The sequence below is a fragment of the Patagioenas fasciata genome, chromosome 2 (genome assembly GCF_037038585.1).
Source record: "Patagioenas fasciata isolate bPatFas1 chromosome 2, bPatFas1.hap1, whole genome shotgun sequence".
In the NCBI taxonomy this organism is placed as follows: Eukaryota; Metazoa; Chordata; class Aves; order Columbiformes; family Columbidae; genus Patagioenas; species Patagioenas fasciata.
In genome coordinates, this window is record NC_092521.1 from 27,501,352 (window position 1) to 27,520,911 (window position 19,560).

A 19,560-nucleotide genomic window follows, 5' to 3' on the forward strand; every position below is an offset into this window, starting at 1 on the left:
ACTACTAGCAGAGTAGCCAGGGAGCACCTTTTGCTGCCTACCTAATTACTCTGCAAATGGACAGGAGTCATACTGAACTTATTCAGAGAATCTCTAGCTTTGATACAATATCAGGTAATAGGCACAGAAAGTTTTTTTTTTTTCCGAGAAATGCAGGGTTTATGTTTTAGAGAGGTGGGAAGTAATGTGTGCTTTCCATCATTTAAGAAGCAGTAGAGCCTTTTTCATTCCTGTTTACATATATCTTATTAGCTGAACCGTTTGCTAAAATCTTAGCCTGAAGCAGATTTCTAAAGTAGAGTTAAATTACAAAAGCCCTAAACTACATTTATAAAGGAAGTGTCAATACAATATTAAATTATAATGGCAGGAGTAACTCAAATATATTCTTAATGAGGCTCTTAAAAGTACTCAATCTGGAAAAAAAAATAGTTGTAAAAAGAAGCACAAAAACATCTTTTTTCTGTTTAGTCTTGGATAATTTTTCTTCCATTGATCTTACAACAACAACAACAAAGTTCAGTTTCCAATTCTCTATTTCTGAAAATGTTTTTACAAATAGACACTTACCTGTCACAACATGACGTCCCATTCCAAATATGGCATAAATAATGACAGGGAAGAAAGAGCCATATAAACCAAAAACTGGATGGACTGAAGACAGAACTGCAAAGGCCAAACCTATAAAAGTTAAAAGGAATTACTTCACTATATGAAGATAAAACCGTTCTGCAATTTTTTTTTTTAATTTTTTTTTTTTTAATGAGGAAACATCTACGTTTTTATTAAGAGCAGGAAAAAACACACTTTCATTTACAAAAACCTAGACCATAAGCCAGTCAGGGCACAATGAGAATCACGAAGAACTGTGGAAGGTCTTTCATCTATTGCCTGTCATCAGAATCCTCACACTTTCTTCTGAGTCTTGGTCACCAGCAGAAACAAATGGCTTACAGATACAATCTATGGCCCCAGCTACCATCTTTCCAGGTTATCTCCATCAGTGGCTCCAAACATTTTTTTAATAGACAATCCTCTCAGGAGGAGGCAGTACTGTCTCACCCCCAGCCTCATAAATGTGGGTTTGAGACTGCCAAGGCTCGAGGCAGTCAGATGATTATTTCTTAGAAACAGCTCAAAACCTGTAATTTTGGTTTGGATAGAGCCCCTTCAGTCTGCTTTCTTCTAATTTCTTTAAATATATATATATATATTCCAGAGTTCATTGTCTTTGGGTGCCTGGGTATTTTAGTCATTTAGATGTAAACACTTATTTTTCATTATATAAATCTGTCAGTCCAGAAACAGAAAGTGTTGGACTTTTATGTTGAGGTGGAGAATGAACTGAATTGGTTAGGATTTAACTTTACAGGATTACTAGTTAACTTATTTGCTTAGCTATAGAGGATAGCATCCATCTTTTTCTTAGAAAGACTCAGAATATATCAAGAAATCATCTCTTAACAGATATTCCTGCAAGGCAGCAGCCTTGGTTGATGTTCGTCTTTAGATACCTAAGAGAGCAAGCAACTCTGCATTGACTTCTTGCAAGTCAGCAAAAAGAGAGACTCCCCAGATGATGCTTCTGATCATCAGCCTCTACCGCCATTTCACAGTTTTTACTCCTAGAAACTAAGAATAGGAGAAATTGCCTGGCAGAGTTACTCTGTAAATCTTGGTGAATACCTTGTTGTGCAGTAGGGAAGATGGGAATGGCTTGTGTAAAACACAAGGTGCCTTTCTGAAGTCCACTTTTGACATGAGTGACCAGTCTAAGCTTGTGTATATGTGTTCGTATTGCCAGAATGACCGTGCATGATCTGTGACAGAGGTGATTCAGACCTATGAAATAGGGTTGCCTTCTGTGTACTTTTGAAAACTCCAAAGAAAATTAAATGTTTAGGCTTAATTGTTCTCACCTAGCTTTCCTGGCTCTTCCAGAAAGCATTTTTACCTGAAACATTGTTGTAGCTTTTTTAAATAACATAGAGAGTACCAAAGAGTACCTTTGTTTACAGGCTTTCAGTGGGAATTCATAATATTTTGAATCAAGAGCTCCCTTCTTGAATTTGCATTTGAGTCTGTAACAAAGAACACACAGTGTGGGGAGACTATAAAATGCCAAAATACCAGAAGTGTCAAGTTTCTCATGAAGCACATGCAGCCTAGCAGTTCACCTGTTCTTAGAAAAACATCATGGTGAAGATTTTGCTAAGATGGATCTTACAGGGATCACCTTCATACACACTGTGCTCAGCCAAGTAGCACTATCAGTTAAAACTTGGAGATATGTTAAAACATGCCTGTTGTAAAATTTTCATGCCGCCTTTTAAACAGAAAAGGATTTCATAGCTCTTTTGCCTTTTAATTAGCATATCTACCAGTCATCACTTCTGCTTTTTTCTCTTAGGACACCATAATCATGAACCAGAAAGATCATTGAAATTATAGTTCTACATCCATGTTCACATGATCAATAGATGGGGAAGAAGATTCTGGCCCAGAGCAACACAGAAGGGTGTGCCCGGGCAGAATAGCAACACTACAAGGCAGAACTGCATGACCCTATTACAGATAAAAGGGAGCATGAGGGAAAAAAATAGAGAAAAGGAGAAAGATATTTTAAATGGTTGTTTGACACTGGAAAACTCTTCCATTATAACCATTTTACGAACAAAACCAAAAATTTTTGAACTAACTTGCTAGTAGAATACCACTCACACAGATATTCCAAGTTTGCAAAAAAAAGCATTATGCAAGGCTAATTTATTTTACTCTCCAAAAAAGTAAAGGAATCAGAAAAATCAGCATAACTTGAGCCACACTTCAATTATAGCAACATAACTGACATGAAGTGACCTCTCTGTGTAGACAACCATAAGAGAAATACACAACACTTTATACTGAATGCTGAGCCAGGTATGTACTTCACAAGTACTCTTAGGAAGAGGTCTATAAATCCTGCTTCATATGATATACAAAATACTCTATGTTTAAGTCACTCACTCATTAAATGAAAGGAATTCTTTAATGTTGAAACAAAGAATTACAAATAAAGAACATTTTCACCTGAAAACATTCTTATTTCAAAAAATTCATATTCAAACACTGCAGAACAGCTTCATTATGCATAGAGAACTCGCCTCAGTGAGTTCCTTTGCATGCTCTCTCTCTCTCATTTTTTTTCCAAATATCTGGACTCCATTAGTTATAACATGGGAAATACAAAAACTCCCTTTTTGCTAGGAAAGGCTAACAAACTTGAAAGATATATTTTGAAATATCAAGCTCATTTTGCAGAAAACAGATTATGTTAATATAATTTTTAAGTCTGTGCTTCAATAGTGTTGATTTTGGATCTGGATGTTTTCCTACTAAAATCTACATGGTTCACTTTGAATAGGTTTTTCACCCTGAGCAACTTTATCACTTAGTTCAAGAGGAGGGTAGTTTAGAAGTTGAACAAAACAAATCTTAAGAGTACAGTAATACACTGCAGGATAAGCTAAAATGTTTCCAGAAGAGAGGCTACTAACTCTTTTACTATTCAATATGTCCAATAAATCCAGGATTAAGAACAGTATACGTTGTTCTTTCTTCTCAGCATTTACAAGGAAAACAATGGTTTAGCTACCGCAAAATAATCTGTCACCATCTAGCTGTAAAAGCCAGTTCTCTAGTCTCCACATGTGTTTACTTTCGTTTATTATGTTTCCTAAAACCTTCCCAATCTGAAACATTTAACAATTATGGCAAAACTCTGTTTGATCCAGCATAAACTGTACATGTTGTGGGCACAGCACAAAAAGCTCAACCCAGTCCCTAGATCACACAAACAGAAACCGTGTCAAGATTTCAATTCAGCGCTCTGAGCAGGACTGAGGGGAACAGAGAGGCACAACCTGAGTGAACCTTTATGGTTGAAAGAATTGGCTGACAGAAATCTGGTATGAGTCTTGTTAAACTGTGGAAAAGGTGCTACCTTGCCTAGCAAACCCCCAGCATCAAACACAAATTTTGCTTTACTTACAGACTTGTCACTGAGAAATATCTGTTGTTTACGGGCAGATAATCTAAATGTGAATCCAGCCCTTGTTTTTTTTTCCCCTTTCAAAATCTTTCTTCATTAAGTTTCTGGAAGCAGTGTCTCATTATTTTCATGATGAGGTCACGGCAGTTAGGACAGAACTAAAATTACCAGCGTTGGAGTCTAGTCCTGGCTCTGTTTGTTAGCTTTTTGCCCCCATGACTGAAGCGTGTCAATTGTGTGCAAGAGCAGAGGGGTATTATAAAACAGAACGAGTAAGGGCTTCAGGCTTTCTGATTAGGCATACAGTGTTCAAAGATCCCAAGACTTTTAAAGACACAAACAGTAATAGGTCTCAGCTCACTTCATTAATTTTCATATTAAACTTTACTACAATGCATTCCATATGCCCAAGAACTAGTCATAAGGCAGGATTTTTTTTTTTTTTTTTAATTCCAAACAGTAATACTGCTCAAATACATCATAAAACAAAGATCCCCCGTTATCTTCACTAGTAATACACAGAAGCCTCCGTGGCAGTGACATTAAAGTTTTCAAATGAGAATAAAAATTCCATGGAAAGAAATGCAAACAAAGAATGAACAGTAAGTTCAGATACAGTACATTAATATTGTTATTTGTTTTAACTAACTCCTTATCATAAGACAACATTGTGCGACACAGTTTCACTGAAAACTCTGCTCCCTGACTAGCACCAGATGCATAACAACCCTCTTGCACACCACATTGAAAAGAAAGAGATGTTGCACCACTGTTGGTAAATGTCAAATGCAGATACGTACAAAATAACAGGCTTGATACTAATAGAAACAAGCCCATGTCCTACCACAGGAGAAAGGTCTTAGTTTAAATTTATAGTTTCTGCTAATTAGGTTAGTACCAAAACTATGGCAATAAAAAAATATTTTCCATAGAAAGAGCTATGAATTGTCAGAGTGTGGTCATCTAGTTAACAGCTTTCTGCATCTGGAAATATTCTCATGATGCATACACATGTTCTGAGGAAAGCTACGCAATGTCTTTTGGAAATATGACATGAAAATCAAAAATTTATTTGAAGAAGCAGGAAAAGTAGTAAGACTATAATTAATCTGAGGAGTTTCAAAATTTGTATCATTTACTACTTAGTGAAAAGCTATACATTTCAAAGTTTTTCTGGTAGTGCATGTATTCAAATAACTTTTTGTTATTTTAACCTTTTAGTCTTAAATGTGACTATATTAAGATGGTGAGACCTCAAGTTTAGGGAACTCAAACTGACACTAATATATCTTATCTCACTCAAAATGCTACCTGCAGTTGTGGTCACTCTCTGATGCTTCAGTAAGACAATTTCACCCTTTGTTCACAAATGGAATTATGTAGGAAGATGTTCCCTGTAGATGCCCTAAAATATAGAGTTAACACATATCAATCCCCCTTGGAAAAACAACAAATCAAACACTAAATGATTCATTTCGCAGGTTTTAATTTCTAACTTCAGGATAGGTAAATTTTACTGAAGGAAAAAAAAAAAAAAAACATGGAAAACATTTTTAATGTTATATATCATAACAATTTTCCTATACAAACCTACAGTTCTGTCAGATTCTTTGACACCAATTTGTTAAAAACTATTAACACAAAAAGATCCTTTGGAAATATTGTCATTCACCTCCAAAAACTGGAAAGCACAGTACAGTTTCTCTCAATGGTACACACATACACCTTATGCTTGCAAGATTTCTCTTTCCTAATGGCACCATTTGCTGGGGCTACACATTTGGATTGTACTTTCTGACTTATTTAAAGACAAAGCACCAAGACCTTAATTCTTCTGTCATTCAAAGCCTGAGAGAAACAAAGAATGTAAATGCAAGATGGGAGATTCTGAAAAATGTACCATAAATCTTTCAGATCCCACACGATGTTGAGTTAGCAACCATTCTCTCTTTTTTGAAGGATGCTTCTGTACAGTTCTTTCCCATGCAACTGTCTCCTTCAGTTTGGTGAGAATTAAGCACCTCAGCTGTACCAGTCATAGTACCTGAATTCACAGTATTTCACAGTATCTGAAATGCAGCTCTTCCAGTGTGCCATCCGTATATAAAAACAAACTTAGATGCACGCAAAAACAGACAAAAAAACCCCACAAAATTGGTACTTTCTTTTCTTTTAATGGAGCTCCTTCAAAAAAAGCTATGACTCCTGACAGACAATTAGAGATTAAATATTTAGATCTCTTTAGGATGAATTTTACACCATTTCTGAACACAACTGAAATTTTATAAAATATTATACAGAGAATTCTATGAAGAATCTGACCGTCTTCACAATAAAATTAAAGAGGCATTTAGAAAGTGGATTATAGGGAAATTCCTCTGCATGTCAGTAAGAATGAACAGAGAATGAAAGCCATAATGGTCTCTGGCAAGCAGGTAATTGTGAGATAGTCTTTTGAGAAGCACCAGCTCTGTGGAGAAACAAAGACCAGTCATGACTGATCACAGAATCTCAGAATCACGAAATGATTGGGGTTGGAAGGCACTTCTGGAGATCATCTAGTCCAGCCCCTTTGGTAAAGCAGATTCACCTAGAACAGGTTGCAGAGGAGCACATCCAGATCAGTTTTTAATATCTCCGGGGAAGGAGACTCCACAATCTCTCTGTGCAGCCTGTTCCATTGCTCTGTCACCCTCAAAGTGAATAAGTTTCTCCTCATATTCAGATGGAACTTCTTGTGTTCAGTTTGTGCCCTTTTACCCTTGTCCTGTCATTGGGCACCACCGAAAAGAGTCTGACCACATCCTTGCTGACACCCATCCTTAAGATATTTGTAAACATTGATAATACCCCCTCTCAATCTTCTCTTCTCGAGGCAAAACAGACTCAGGTCTCTCAGCCTCATAAGAAAGATGCTCCGGTCCCCTCATCTTCTTTGTAGCCCTCTGCTGAACTCTCCAATAGTTTCTTGTCTTCCTTGAACTGGGGAGCCCAGAACTGGATGCACTGATGACAGCCCTCAACCAAGATGAAATAGACTTTTTGAAATCCATGAAAAGGGCACCCATTTTGACAGACCACTGGCTAAGAATCTCAGCACTGAGAGTTTTGCTGATCTCTCTGAACCTGTAAGACTATCGGTGAAATCATTTCTTCATCTTGAGGGAATCCAGATTTCCCAGGCTTGCTGGTCTCTGTCCATGGTGCTCAGGTAGCCCCAGGCACGGGGTCACACATCTGTGAAGCTCATCTGGTCACGCTAAGACAAGCGTACCCAGACATGAGGCTCCAAAGGATCCAGAGGTGGTCCAGAAGCTGAATTCACATTTCTAGCAGTCTGTCAGACAGGTCTGTATTAGAATATGTGCAACTTGGAAGAATTTCAATAGATATTAGAAATGAAATATTGCATGCACAGCAGCATCAGTGCCTTTCTCCTCTGATGCAAAGCTGTATAAATATTAAATATTGCCCTACATTTACTCACTAACATGTTACCTTTCATAATCAGCTTACGTCATTATTCTTATATGGGAGAACTATAACAGAGCTCAGCTGGACACACTCTTCTACAAACCATTTATGAATTACATGGATTCTCCAATGCATTCTCTAAGAGATTTTTCTGGCTCTGTTTCTGAATATGCTTATTCAATTTCATCTACACATGCTATTTGTATGCCAGATGTATATTTACAAGACAGCTCTACCCCTTAATAAAATTATTAGCTCCGGTAAGACTGCTGAGAGTATATTTATGTCTACATTTATGGTCAGAGCCCGAAAAAAATCCCTGGCAACCATCACTCTTGAGAAGATACAGCTGGAGTTCCTCCATGAAAAGCTAAATATATATACATATATATATACGTTCTTGGCATCATGCCTTCTGAAACACTGGGCACCAGTTCTGGAATGCATAAAGGCAGTATAGTTCATTTTTTTAATAGTAAGGTCTCCAGTCAGTATTAAGGAATTAGTTGTTCAATAATAAATCCAGCTCAATATTAAATTAACTTTAATTAAAACATACAAAACAGACCAATTCTCAATGAGTTATTATTTGACTTGCAGAATGAAAAAGAAGTTGGCAGGAATAACAATACTGATTTCATCAGATGCCATCTACATTTCAAGGGCCCTCCACCCCCCAAAAATCAGCCCACCAAAACCTGCTTTAGCCAAAACATTTCTTGTTCATGATAGGTCATAGGAAAGGCACCAAATATATAACACTACATATAAATTCTACATGAAGTATATCCATGTGCTAGCTGACTACAAAAAAAAAAATATTAGAACAAAAAAAAAAAAAAACACTACCATAGTCCCAAATCTGACAAATTTGAAAGTCCAAATCTTATACCACGATGGGCAACTTCGGAGTATATGCAGTATAGCACAGGAACAGATATTTATTTCAAAACAAACAGCATAATGTTAATGAATCCAGCCAAATATCAGGAACTTTGCAAGATAAAGATTGAATCCAGAAATACAATGACAGTATTTTAGTTTTTAAAAAACCCATGTATTTGTCTTAACTTATTAACAGATACACCTTAGCTCAAAACTTCCCATTTTCTTTTGAGCAGCAGCAGATATTGAAAGGAAACCTCAACTTGTGAAGGAAACCACTTGTGCCCTGTATTCCGTTCCCTCTTATGACAGGCAAACATGTAATTTAGTATATCCATGAATGGAATTATGTGAGGAGTTACATCTTTTCAGCCCAATATTTTAATGGAATATTTTTAGAACTACTTCCAATTTTAAGTCTAAACAGAATCATGCTACTCTATACTAATTTGTTCATGTGCTGCAACTGTCTTTTACTTAATGTCTTTCCTGAGAAGGAAAAACCTTCTCAGGTTTTAATTAACCTGTCCAAGCCATTTAAGTCTTCTCCCAAATAGAATCTTTGTTTTTCTGATCCTTCTCCTAGCCTTTTCTTCTCCTACTGAAGTTTGAAATAATCTTCCATGAACTGAGGCAACCAAGATGACACACTATATTCCAGACAACGCATCAACAGTCAGCATTACCTGTGATCGTCAGCTTCATTGCCGCTCCTGACTCACCTAACAATCCATTTTTTTCAAATTAGCTAATTATTTTTCAGTAGACCATTAAAACTACCCCTAACTGAGAGCATCAGCAGATTTATCTTTAGAATGCATATATAACCCTGAAGCAAAACCTACTAGCTGACCTAGAGCCTTGCTTCAGAATCAGTCTTCCTGGTATCCTTTATTGCTATACATGCAAATATTATTTTATTATCATTAAAGCAAAATACACTTCCATTGCTTACATCTGGTCCAGTCTTTCGCCTGCAATGCAGACTTGTATCTTGGATACAACACTACACTCACTATGCTCCCATCATAGAATATCATTCCAAATTTGAGAGAAACATCAAAGGTACTTGTTATTGGATCTTCAACATCACTTACCTATTCTTTCACACTTCTGAGATGGTGATTACCCATCTCAGACCTTGATCTGAGACTGTTTTATTTTTTGCCTTTAATGTCAGTTACATAACCATGCACTTGACCATTTCCCACACGGGCAGAGTCATTATCCTTCAGGAAAACTGAAACAAAGTACTAATTTTGTCCTGAGGTTTCAGTTTAGATCAAATACTCAGGCAGGAAGTACCATGTCTTTTGTTTTGTCGTTTTTTTCTAAGGCTGAAAAAAACCATGTAGGTTTGGGTTTTTTTGAAGGGTCTAACTCAATTGTGATGTTGGACATTCATATTAGTCTCAAACAATTGAAACCTGTATTCTTTGCACCATAAACTGTCAATACAGTATTTCATGAGTCGTTTCTGTGCTTCAAGCAAAACCACTTCCTTGTTTCTGATTTCCATCCCCATATACTTTCCTGTTACTGGACAGTGTAAATAGCTCTAAGATGCTATAATGAAAAGTGCATGGTGCAAGTATTATTGTTACTTAGTGAATCACAAAACAGAAATTAAATCATGTATTTGTCTAAGAAGTAGCCTCTCTGGTCATTAACGGGTTGCAGAAGAGGATTATAACTATCAAAACTTTAAGCAAGGTCTTAGAAGAAGCTTGAATGGGAGGGTTGACATTGTCTAAAGTTAGGTACCTACATTAGGAATTTACATCCAGAAAGAGTAAAGCAACTTCGGATGTTAAGCAGAGCACTTAATTTTCCCATTATAGAATGCCCTAACTAAAATATTTCAGGTACATCTGTGTTACATAACTATATAGAGAACTGATGTACATAAATAAACTAGGTACAGTAACATACACATTCAAGCAGACCAACTTTATGGATAATTTCTTTGGAGAAGAACTCAGCGGCACAACAGAGTGTATATTTCTATAGACTTTTTCAAACAAAGTGAGACTTACTTTTTTTACAGTCAATCAAAGAAGCTTACTGATGGGTTGCAGAATTAACTAGCTGGCTTCTAGATGCTAGTCTTTGTGGGCAGTATGCACAGTTCTACCCAGAAAAAAACACCAAAACAAACAAACAACAAAGAAACACATTCTAAATAACAATCAAAAAGCAAATACTGAGACATGGTGTACTGACCAGTATATGTTGTGTAATTTAAATCCTGAGAGAAAGCACAAAGCTATTTGTTTGAAAAGACAAGATTGGATGAAGAAGGTTACCAAAATCAATTAATGAGAGGTAATGGATAAATGCTGCCAGGAAAGATCAACTATGAAAGGCCTTGAAAGTAAAGATGAACAATACACTTGGTGCAGTAAAAAGTTACCACAGACTGTAAAAATGAGCTAAGGAGCTACATTCTGAAGAGAAATGAAGGTGCTATAACACATGTTCAGCAGGCTACAGAGAAAAAAAAAAAAAAAAACAAGCAAACAAACAAAGCATTATGACAGCTTTATGAGATATAGCTACACAGAAATATTACATCATAATGCATCTTAATAGTATCATGCAAGGAAACAGAAAAAGTCAGATGCAGCTTGATCGAAGTATGCTTTTCATACAAGTATGTGGTGTTCGGGTCACATGAAACCGACATAAAAAAAATTCTGGTATTATGGACAGGTAAATGGATGAGTTACAGGAAAGACAGTAAGATCTACCTTTAACCATATTGCACATGAGACATTTATTACCCACAGTGCCACAGATAGAATGGCTGAGATACATCTCACCTACATTTTGATGTCTACATCATCAGTGTTTACACCTGAGCCAGTCTCCTGTTACACTCAGTGGAAATATTACCAATATAATCAATCAACTTTAAAAACGTAGATGATTAGGTTTATTCAGATGAATCACACCTGTGATAAGTTGATCCTGGCCAGCAGCTAAGAACCCACCCAGTCACTCCCTCACTCCCCCTGAAAGGATGTGGGACAGAATCAGAAAACCAAAAGTGAGAAAACTCATGGGTCAAGGTAGAGACAGTTCAGTAAGTGAACAAAAGAAAATGAAAAAAAATGATGTAAAGGTAGTCATTCACCACCCCCCACAAGCAGAATGAACACCATAAATTTCACTAACTCTCATCAACTATAATAGATCTCCATTGACTAGTAAAGAATGCAAGAGTGGCTTGCTGAGAAGTACAATAGATACCTTTGTTTTAATAGTACTGTTTCAATGTAGAGAGAAAAAAACAGATTAGGCACTTACGAAACATCTACATGGACCCAGTAATTAAATTTGTGTGTATGGGTAAGTAACAGAGAATGAAACAGAAAGAAATATCTTCATATGAAGACTGCTGATGGAGTATTAAGAAGTTTGAAAGGGAAAGGAAAAGAGAAGAGAACAATGAAGTCCTAGTCCAAGAAGCAAATTAAGGATTTATTTGTTAAATTACAGACATCTTGCTCTAGTCTATCAATAACAAATGTTTTTGAGAAACATGGACAAATTAGGTAGCATTTACTGAAAGATGAAAGCTCAAATTTCTTAACTGTCTGTGCAAGCATACAGCAAACTTCAAGACTGGATGACGAAGTTCATTTTAGACTCCAAAGTTATTTATTGACCTTAGGCATCAGAGTAAGAATAAGGATTCTGTGTCTGAAAAATAAGGTGTTGGCCTTTGTATTATTAAATGATAGTTGGAACTAATACTAAATGATAGCTGGAACTAATATTAAATGATAGCTGGAACTAATGAAGTCTAGTTTCTTTTACTGGTTTTGGCTCATGGTTGACTGAGTTTGCAGTCTGAGACAGTGCAAGCTCCAAGTGAATCTTTCCAGCAATTGGTGCATTTGAAAGTGATGTTTTGGGTTTGTTTTTTTTAAATACATAATCTAGTGCCTAACAAGGTATGAGCTTCTATTATCACATTTTAGAACCTGTAGGATCTGTTTCCACTGGCTATTCTCATAAGATTTGCAGAAATATAATTATCTTTGACACTTCTTTTTCCATCTTCTGTAGAATTAGCTAATGGACTCTAAAATTACAGGACATACACAGACACCATCCACGTGTTGTCTCAATAGGTAAATAGGACAGAAGAGTTCAGCAGGGAATCTTGGCACCCATTCAGATTAACTTGCTGGTTTTAAGCAGACAATGAAACAACTATAGAAACACTTTGAGAATACCTGCTTGGTTTCAGCAATGACTCTTTTCATCATAAACGCCAAGCAGCACACCATGATAATCCCCGGCCTCTCCTTCCCATCTCCCTGCACTCCTCAGTGTCCTCTCCCCCACCCCAGTATTGGATCCGTTAATTGTACTGAATACTACTGATCAATGGGTTCCCTCTGAATAGTCAAATATGACTTGGGCATGTTTTAAACAGATTTCAAAAGTATTTGAAAATCAATGTCAGAAGATATACTTTCTGCAGGAAATTATTACATAATTTCTTATGGATTATTTTATAATTATTATATGCTTTATTGATTAACACTATGAGAAAGTAAGGATAACACCTTGGGCACAGTGGCATATGGTTTTACCTTAGCTCAGTGTTGGGCAAGGTGACACATTACCTTCTAAAGATCCATTTCATCCACATTGTACATACAAGTAAAGACTATTAAATACTCAGGTAGCATGCCTTTCTTATACATCATTTCTGGACTCTGCCACCACAGGACATAGCTTCTAGTTTACGAGTGTCATGGGGGAAGAAATTTAAACCTAAACAGATAGATGAGCTCATGTGTTCCAGTTTTCCAGTAGCTGAGTTGAAGGTATCTTACAGGAGTTTGAAGGCATGAGTCACATTTAGTAACTAATAATTTGGACCCTGAAAATCAGAAGATGAAGAATAGTAGCGCTTTAAAACTTTATCCAAAATAAAACATGGCATAAGAACAGCTATTCTGAAATATCCTATACCTTTATAAAAGACCTTATGGGAGCAAACATTACCTATTAATTGCTGACATTTCTAATAATTTGCTCTTTTTTTTTTTCTTACTTACGAGGCAAACACCAAAACCTGGTATTCCATAGGAATTCTCCAGAAAAAAATTCTGAAAATTCTGCGAGGAGCAGTTATGAGCATTATCTTTGTTGCATTCACTATGACACACTGACAGAGACTTTCCTCTTTCCTTCCTTCCTTTACAAAGGAAAACCAGCTGTATCATCTAAAATTTAGGTTAGAAGTTGGAACATGGACACATTTTCCCAGATCAGAGCATCTGCCAACCTGAATAGTTTGAATATGGCCAATGCCCGATGAGGGAGAAATCCCACAGTAGGAAATTATAAAAAAACACAGCTCAGTTGAAACGTCCTTCTTAATTATTCTGAAGCTACTGGACTGCACTCTACCCTGGAGTACACCGCTTTCATCACTCAAAAAACTGTTGCACACAAATACAACTTCATATTTTCCCATATACTTTAACAACTCAAGTTTATTTCCATATGCTTGAATTTACCTAAACATGTTGCTGTAACACCAGATGACACTGTAACACCAAATGCACATCACTTATCACTGGTTACTAGTTTTTTCCTGCCATCACAATCACAGGCTCTGGTTGTGGTGGGGGATTTTAGCTTCCCTGGTGTTTGCTGGAAGGACTATTCAGCAAGCCAGCCACAATCTAGGAGGTTCCTCCAGTGCCTTGACGATAACTTTCTGATGCAAAGGGTGGAGCAGCCAACTAGAAGAGGTGCACTGCTGGACCTCATCCTCACTAACAAGAAGGTTCTGGTTGAAGTGGTAAAGGTTAAGGGCTGCCTTGGTTGCAGCAACCATGAGATGGTGGAGTTCAGGATCTCATGTGGCAGGAACAGGATAGCAAGCAGAATTGCAACCCTGGACTTCAGCAGGGCAAACTTTGGGCTTTTCAGGCAATCGCTAGGGGAAATCCCATGGGCAAGGCTGCTTGAAGGCCAAGTGGCCCAAGATAGTTGGTTAGTGTCCAGGGACTGTTTCTACTGGGCACAAGATCAGAGCATCCCAACACAAAGGACCCACTGATGAATGAGGTGGGTGCGCTGGTGACAGAAGATACAGAGAAGGCAGAGTTACTGAGCGCCTTCTTTGTCTACTCTGCCGGAGGCTGTCCTGAGGAGCCCCGTACCGCTGAGGCCCCAGAGGAAGGCAGGACAATGGAGGAGCTTGCATCGGTTGATGAGGACTGGGTTAGGGAGCAGTTAGGCAATCTGGACATCCATAAATCCATGGGTCCGGATGGGATGCACCCACAGGTGCTGAGGGAGCTGGCTGAGATCATTACTGGACCGCTCTCCATCATCTTTGCAAGTCTTGGGAAACTGGAGAGGTGCCTGAGGACTGGCAGAAAGCAAATGTCCCTCCAGTCTTCAAAAGGGGCAAGAAGGAGGACCCGGGTAACTATAGACCGGTCAGTCTCACCTCCATCCCTGGGAAACTGATGGAACGACTTATACTTGGTGCCATCTCAAGCCATATCAAGGATAAGAGGGTCATTAGGCACAGTCAGCATGGCTTCACCAAGGGGAAGTCATGCTTGACCAACCTCGTTGGCTTTTATGGGGACATAACAAGATGGATGGATGGTGGCAGAGGAGACTGAGGGGTGACCTCATTAATGTTTACAAATATATGAAGGGTGAGTGTCACAAAGATGGAGCCAGGCTCTTCTCGGTGACAGCCAGTGATAGGACAAGGGGTAATAGGTTCAAAGTGGAACACAAGAGGTTCCACTTAAATTTGAGAAGAAACTTCTTCTCAGTGAGGGTAACAGAACAGAGGTTGTGTAGTCTCCTTCTCTGAAGACATTCAAAACCCGCCTGTACGCCTTCCTGTGTAACCTCACCTAGGCGTTCCTGCTCTGTCAGGGGGATTGGACTAGATGATCTTTTGAGGTCCCTTCCAATCCCTAACATTTTGTTATTATGTGATTCTGTCTTTCATTTTATTAAAAAACTTCTTGTTTTATTTTGTGGGTAGAAGGCAACAGACACAGTAAGACCTCTCAAAATTTTGGGTCTTTTTCTCCATGCCACATAACAAATAGGACTTCAAATTTTCTTACATCACCCTCTCTAAAAAAGTTTGAAGGATAGTCCAGATAACTGAAAGGCTTACAACACTAGGAAAAGAGCTAATGCAAGCAGGGTCTAAAGAAATGCATTGTGTTCAACTTAAAGCACCACAAATGGGATTAAATGCTTTGGTATCTAACTTTCCTCCTTTTCCATCCCCTAAAATCATTTTGAAATTTTGAGAAGCAGTGAAGAGAGTGAAAGGAAAAACAGTGATCAGTTTTTAAACAGCATAAAATAATGAAAAAATGATTTCTAAATTACATAAAAATAACCTGTGAAAAAACAAACACACAAAGAAATATTTTCTGTCTTTATTGGTTCTTCTTAGATTTATCTGTTTCATTAAATTACTTCTTGCTGCAAGACTCAAACAAGAAAATAAGAAAGTCCTGGCTAAAACTTGCAGCAGTGCTGACCTGCTGTTTACCTTAATATTTCTGATGAATTTCAACATAGTGTTGCTAGCAGCATTTTAATTACGATTGTTGTATACACACATACCAATGAAATTAGATACTTTACAGTGTTATGGTATTAAGGTTCTTAAAGTTAAATCATGCCAATGCAGATGTTCCTAATTACTTTAAAAAAACAAATACTTATATGAACTGGTAGTTTCCAGCTCCAGCATAATTCAGTTAAAGGAGTGCTTATAATTTAACAACATGAATGATAGTTAAGCATAGCTAATATGGAAAATTGTTGAGGAGTATATATAATTCACAGAAGGGAAGGAGTTAAAGTCCATCTGAGGCAGATAAGAAGCTGTGATTTGCCTGAGACAAATATAAAATATTGCCAAAAGAAGGTGGTACTATCAAAGACACATCAAAAACTGACAAAAGCATTTATTTCTCAGTAGCAATCATGCTATAAACCTGGATTACTGTGACTTCAGGTTTCCTCACATCATTGTGAAGGCTTTTGGTTTTGACAATTTTTACTTTTTCTTTTTCTCCTTGTTTTTCTCCTTTTTTTTTTTTTTTTTTTTAAGCTGCCAAACAGAGTCCAGCTGCACCCTTCTATGTATTACTGCTTGAAAAGAGACATGGTAGGTAATTTAACACAGCGTTAAATCAGCACAGAAGCTGGAGTACGCAAGCCATGGACGCAGGCAGATACTCTCCATGGGTAATGTCTCTGGCAGAAGCACCCTTTAAGTACAAAAAGTTTTAATTCTTCCTGCTGCACTCTGGACTTCCACAGGTAACAGTATAATGCCAATGTTTATTCCAGAACAATATGTCTTACAATACAATTATCACGTAGATATATATTGTTTTCCTTGTGAAACAAGAAAAAGTGGTCATTCAACTAAGAAAACATTGCATATAATGAAATGCAGTGTGAATAGGGCTACTGCTTTCTTATCTTATATACTAAACCTTTGAAAAATTGTCAAAGGCATGGAGTATATAGTAAATTTCCAGCTCACAGAAATTAGCTACATTTCTATCCACATTTGCACATCCACTATATACATATGAGGTAAGACTAACTATATATATATATGAGTTAAGACTATACACTTTTTCCTTATATTTTTATTTAGATTAAATCAACACGAGATATATAAGGATGTATATTTTTTAGCAAAGCGTTAAGATAACACTAAAAAAAAGGGGGGGGGGGGGGGGGGAGGGAAGACCAATAGACCAATTCAGCACAACTAGGTTTCAAAATATGAATCTGAAATGAGTTAACTGTACCTTGAGTCACCTGTTGAATGGCTAGCATCATCCCAGAAACTGTGTCAGGAATCAAATTCTCCTTCCAGTTGTAGACGGGTGCCCATTTCAAGATGGGTAGCCTTCTCATACACCAGATTTTGATATCTTCAGAGCGAACAGCCTGGATCTTCCTCCAGACTGCACTTCTTTTCCTTTTTGCTCCTGTCATCATTCCCACTTCCCAAAAGCAGTTCCTCTTTCAGAAAAGCGAACAGTTGAGGAATCACCCTGGTCTGTGTCAGTCTCCAGTTTTCTTCTGAGATTTTGCAGTTCCAAAATAACAGACAGAAAAAAAAGAAAATGAACAGAAGCAATTAAGATTTCTGCAGCTGGTCTCTAACGATACTAAATAAAACCACTTATTAAATGCTTCAATTATATAAACAGCTACACGAAATGCAAGAACTGTTTATACCAATGATTACATTTTCTACTCTTAGCAAAAATTTGGTCTAGGCTCACATTAGTTTGTGATTCTTTCCAGTAAGCTCCTGCTTTATATTCCCTGTAATGCTTGTGCTTTTGGCCTCAGTCCCATGGCAAAATGAGGTATTAGTGGGTGTGTGAGTGACTCGGGCTGGGCTATGCTAATCTGAGCAGGACGTGCCCGGCAGAGCCGACATCTCCCTGCCAAGCCCTGGAGAGCAACCTTGGCTCTGCCGGGGGAGCTTTGCTGGCTGCGGTCACAGGGCATGAAGTCCTCAGTAACCTTGGTGCCAGCGAACTAGTTTTTGCTGCATCACTGTTTTGTCTTCTAAATGACACTAAAAAGCTAATTTATGTAGAAAGTTCAGAACATCAGGTAGCAATAAGTCCTGCTGAAAATATGTACAGCTTCTCTCTGGAGGCTGAAGTCTCAGACTAAAGTGTTGAAAGCTCAAAGTGCAGTGAAGGACTGCAAGCTATCGGATCCATGTGGGATGTGCTGAAAATGCTTGTGATGATTATTCTTCTCCAAAGCTACCCCTTTCTGCTCTTCGTAGTCTGCCCAGCAAAGGCTCTCTCCGTGAAAACAGTTCACCAAGTAACTTCTGATCTTGCAATAACTTCATGCACCTTGTGCATGATGCAAAGTACTCAGATAGAATAGTGACAAGACCATAGAAGAGGAAATATTTAAATGCGTTGCCCAATATGGAAAAAGGACATGATGGGACTTCTTTAAGTTTTTTATATCCCTGGATGGCAAAGAAATTGAAGTTAAAGTGTGAGATCCATCACATGGGTGAAGAGTATTCCCAATCACTATGCAGTAGGCAATAAAAATAAACGTATTTTAAAATATTTCAATTTCATTTATATAAATCAATTTGCATTTTATTGTTTAGATTAAGATGAATAAAACTGAAGCATTGTCCTCTCAAAACAGCTTTAGGAAAATGAAACTTTCTTTCCAAATGCAATAGGAAGAAAAGCACAAGGGCAAATGCACCACAGTTCATTCTAGTGAGTGACATTCAGGTGGTGTCTACTGCTGTGTCCCTTAGAAGTACAAAGGGAAAAAAGAAAAAAAAAAAAAAAGAAATAGCAGGAAAAGACTGCTTCAAACAGATCTTCATTTTTAACTATTCCAAGCATTCGTATTCTTTGTCCTGCCCATCCTTTAACCATGTACAACTTTTAAAGAACAGAGAAAATGCACAAGGCATGTTTACCTTATTTCTGTTCACAAGAATAAACCTTCTAGCAACGATTTTTCTGGTTGGTTGGTTGGTTTGATTTGGTTTTTATTTTTGTGTTTGGGTTTTTTTTGTGTATGTGTCCCTGCTTTTAGCTTGAAAGTACAGTTCAAGGACTTCATCATCAAGGCTTTTAAGGCTGCCAAGTGCTTCACAACACAGACCTTTCCCGACTTCCAGTGGTCAGAAGTGGACAGGAATCCTTCAAGCTACAGTGAGAACTACTCAGCTCTTAGGGGTTGCTTAGTTTTGATAAAAATGTTAAGTGCATCTAACTTAAATAGCATTTACGGGGGGAAAAAGTCAAAATACATTTCTACACATAAATATGTATGTATAAATGTACCCAAATTCAGGTACATGTGTAATAGAGACTAATCCAATTCACTAGAAGCTCTGGATATTCTGAAACAGTCAAAAAACTATGAAACCAAAGAACCACCAGTAAACACACAAGGACATACTCTGGATTCTTCAAACTTCTCACATAGAAATGCTGGAGCTGTTTGAAATAGTCTGTAATTGAGATTTTCCTACCTTATATTTGCAGAGTCAGTAGATTTGGACAGTGTTCATCAATCCTAGATTAGTATCTGAACTCCTAGGATTAGCAATATCA

General features: G+C 37.5%; 1 protein-coding gene across 1 annotated transcript in view; it reads right to left on the reverse strand.

The window, feature by feature from the left end:
• SLC26A7 (solute carrier family 26 member 7) overlaps positions 1-17,753 on the reverse strand; it is a 65,700-nt gene extending 47,947 nt beyond the window's left edge. The window contains exons 1-2 of the mRNA XM_065831997.2: positions 17,242-17,753; positions 571-681 (exon numbers count right to left, since the gene is read on the reverse strand). Coding sequence (XP_065688069.2) covers positions 571-681; positions 17,242-17,434 — 304 coding nt within the window. The 5' untranslated portion in view covers positions 17,435-17,753. The remainder of the gene's footprint in view (positions 1-570; positions 682-17,241) is intronic.
• Between the last annotated feature and the right edge of the window lie 1,807 nt (positions 17,754-19,560).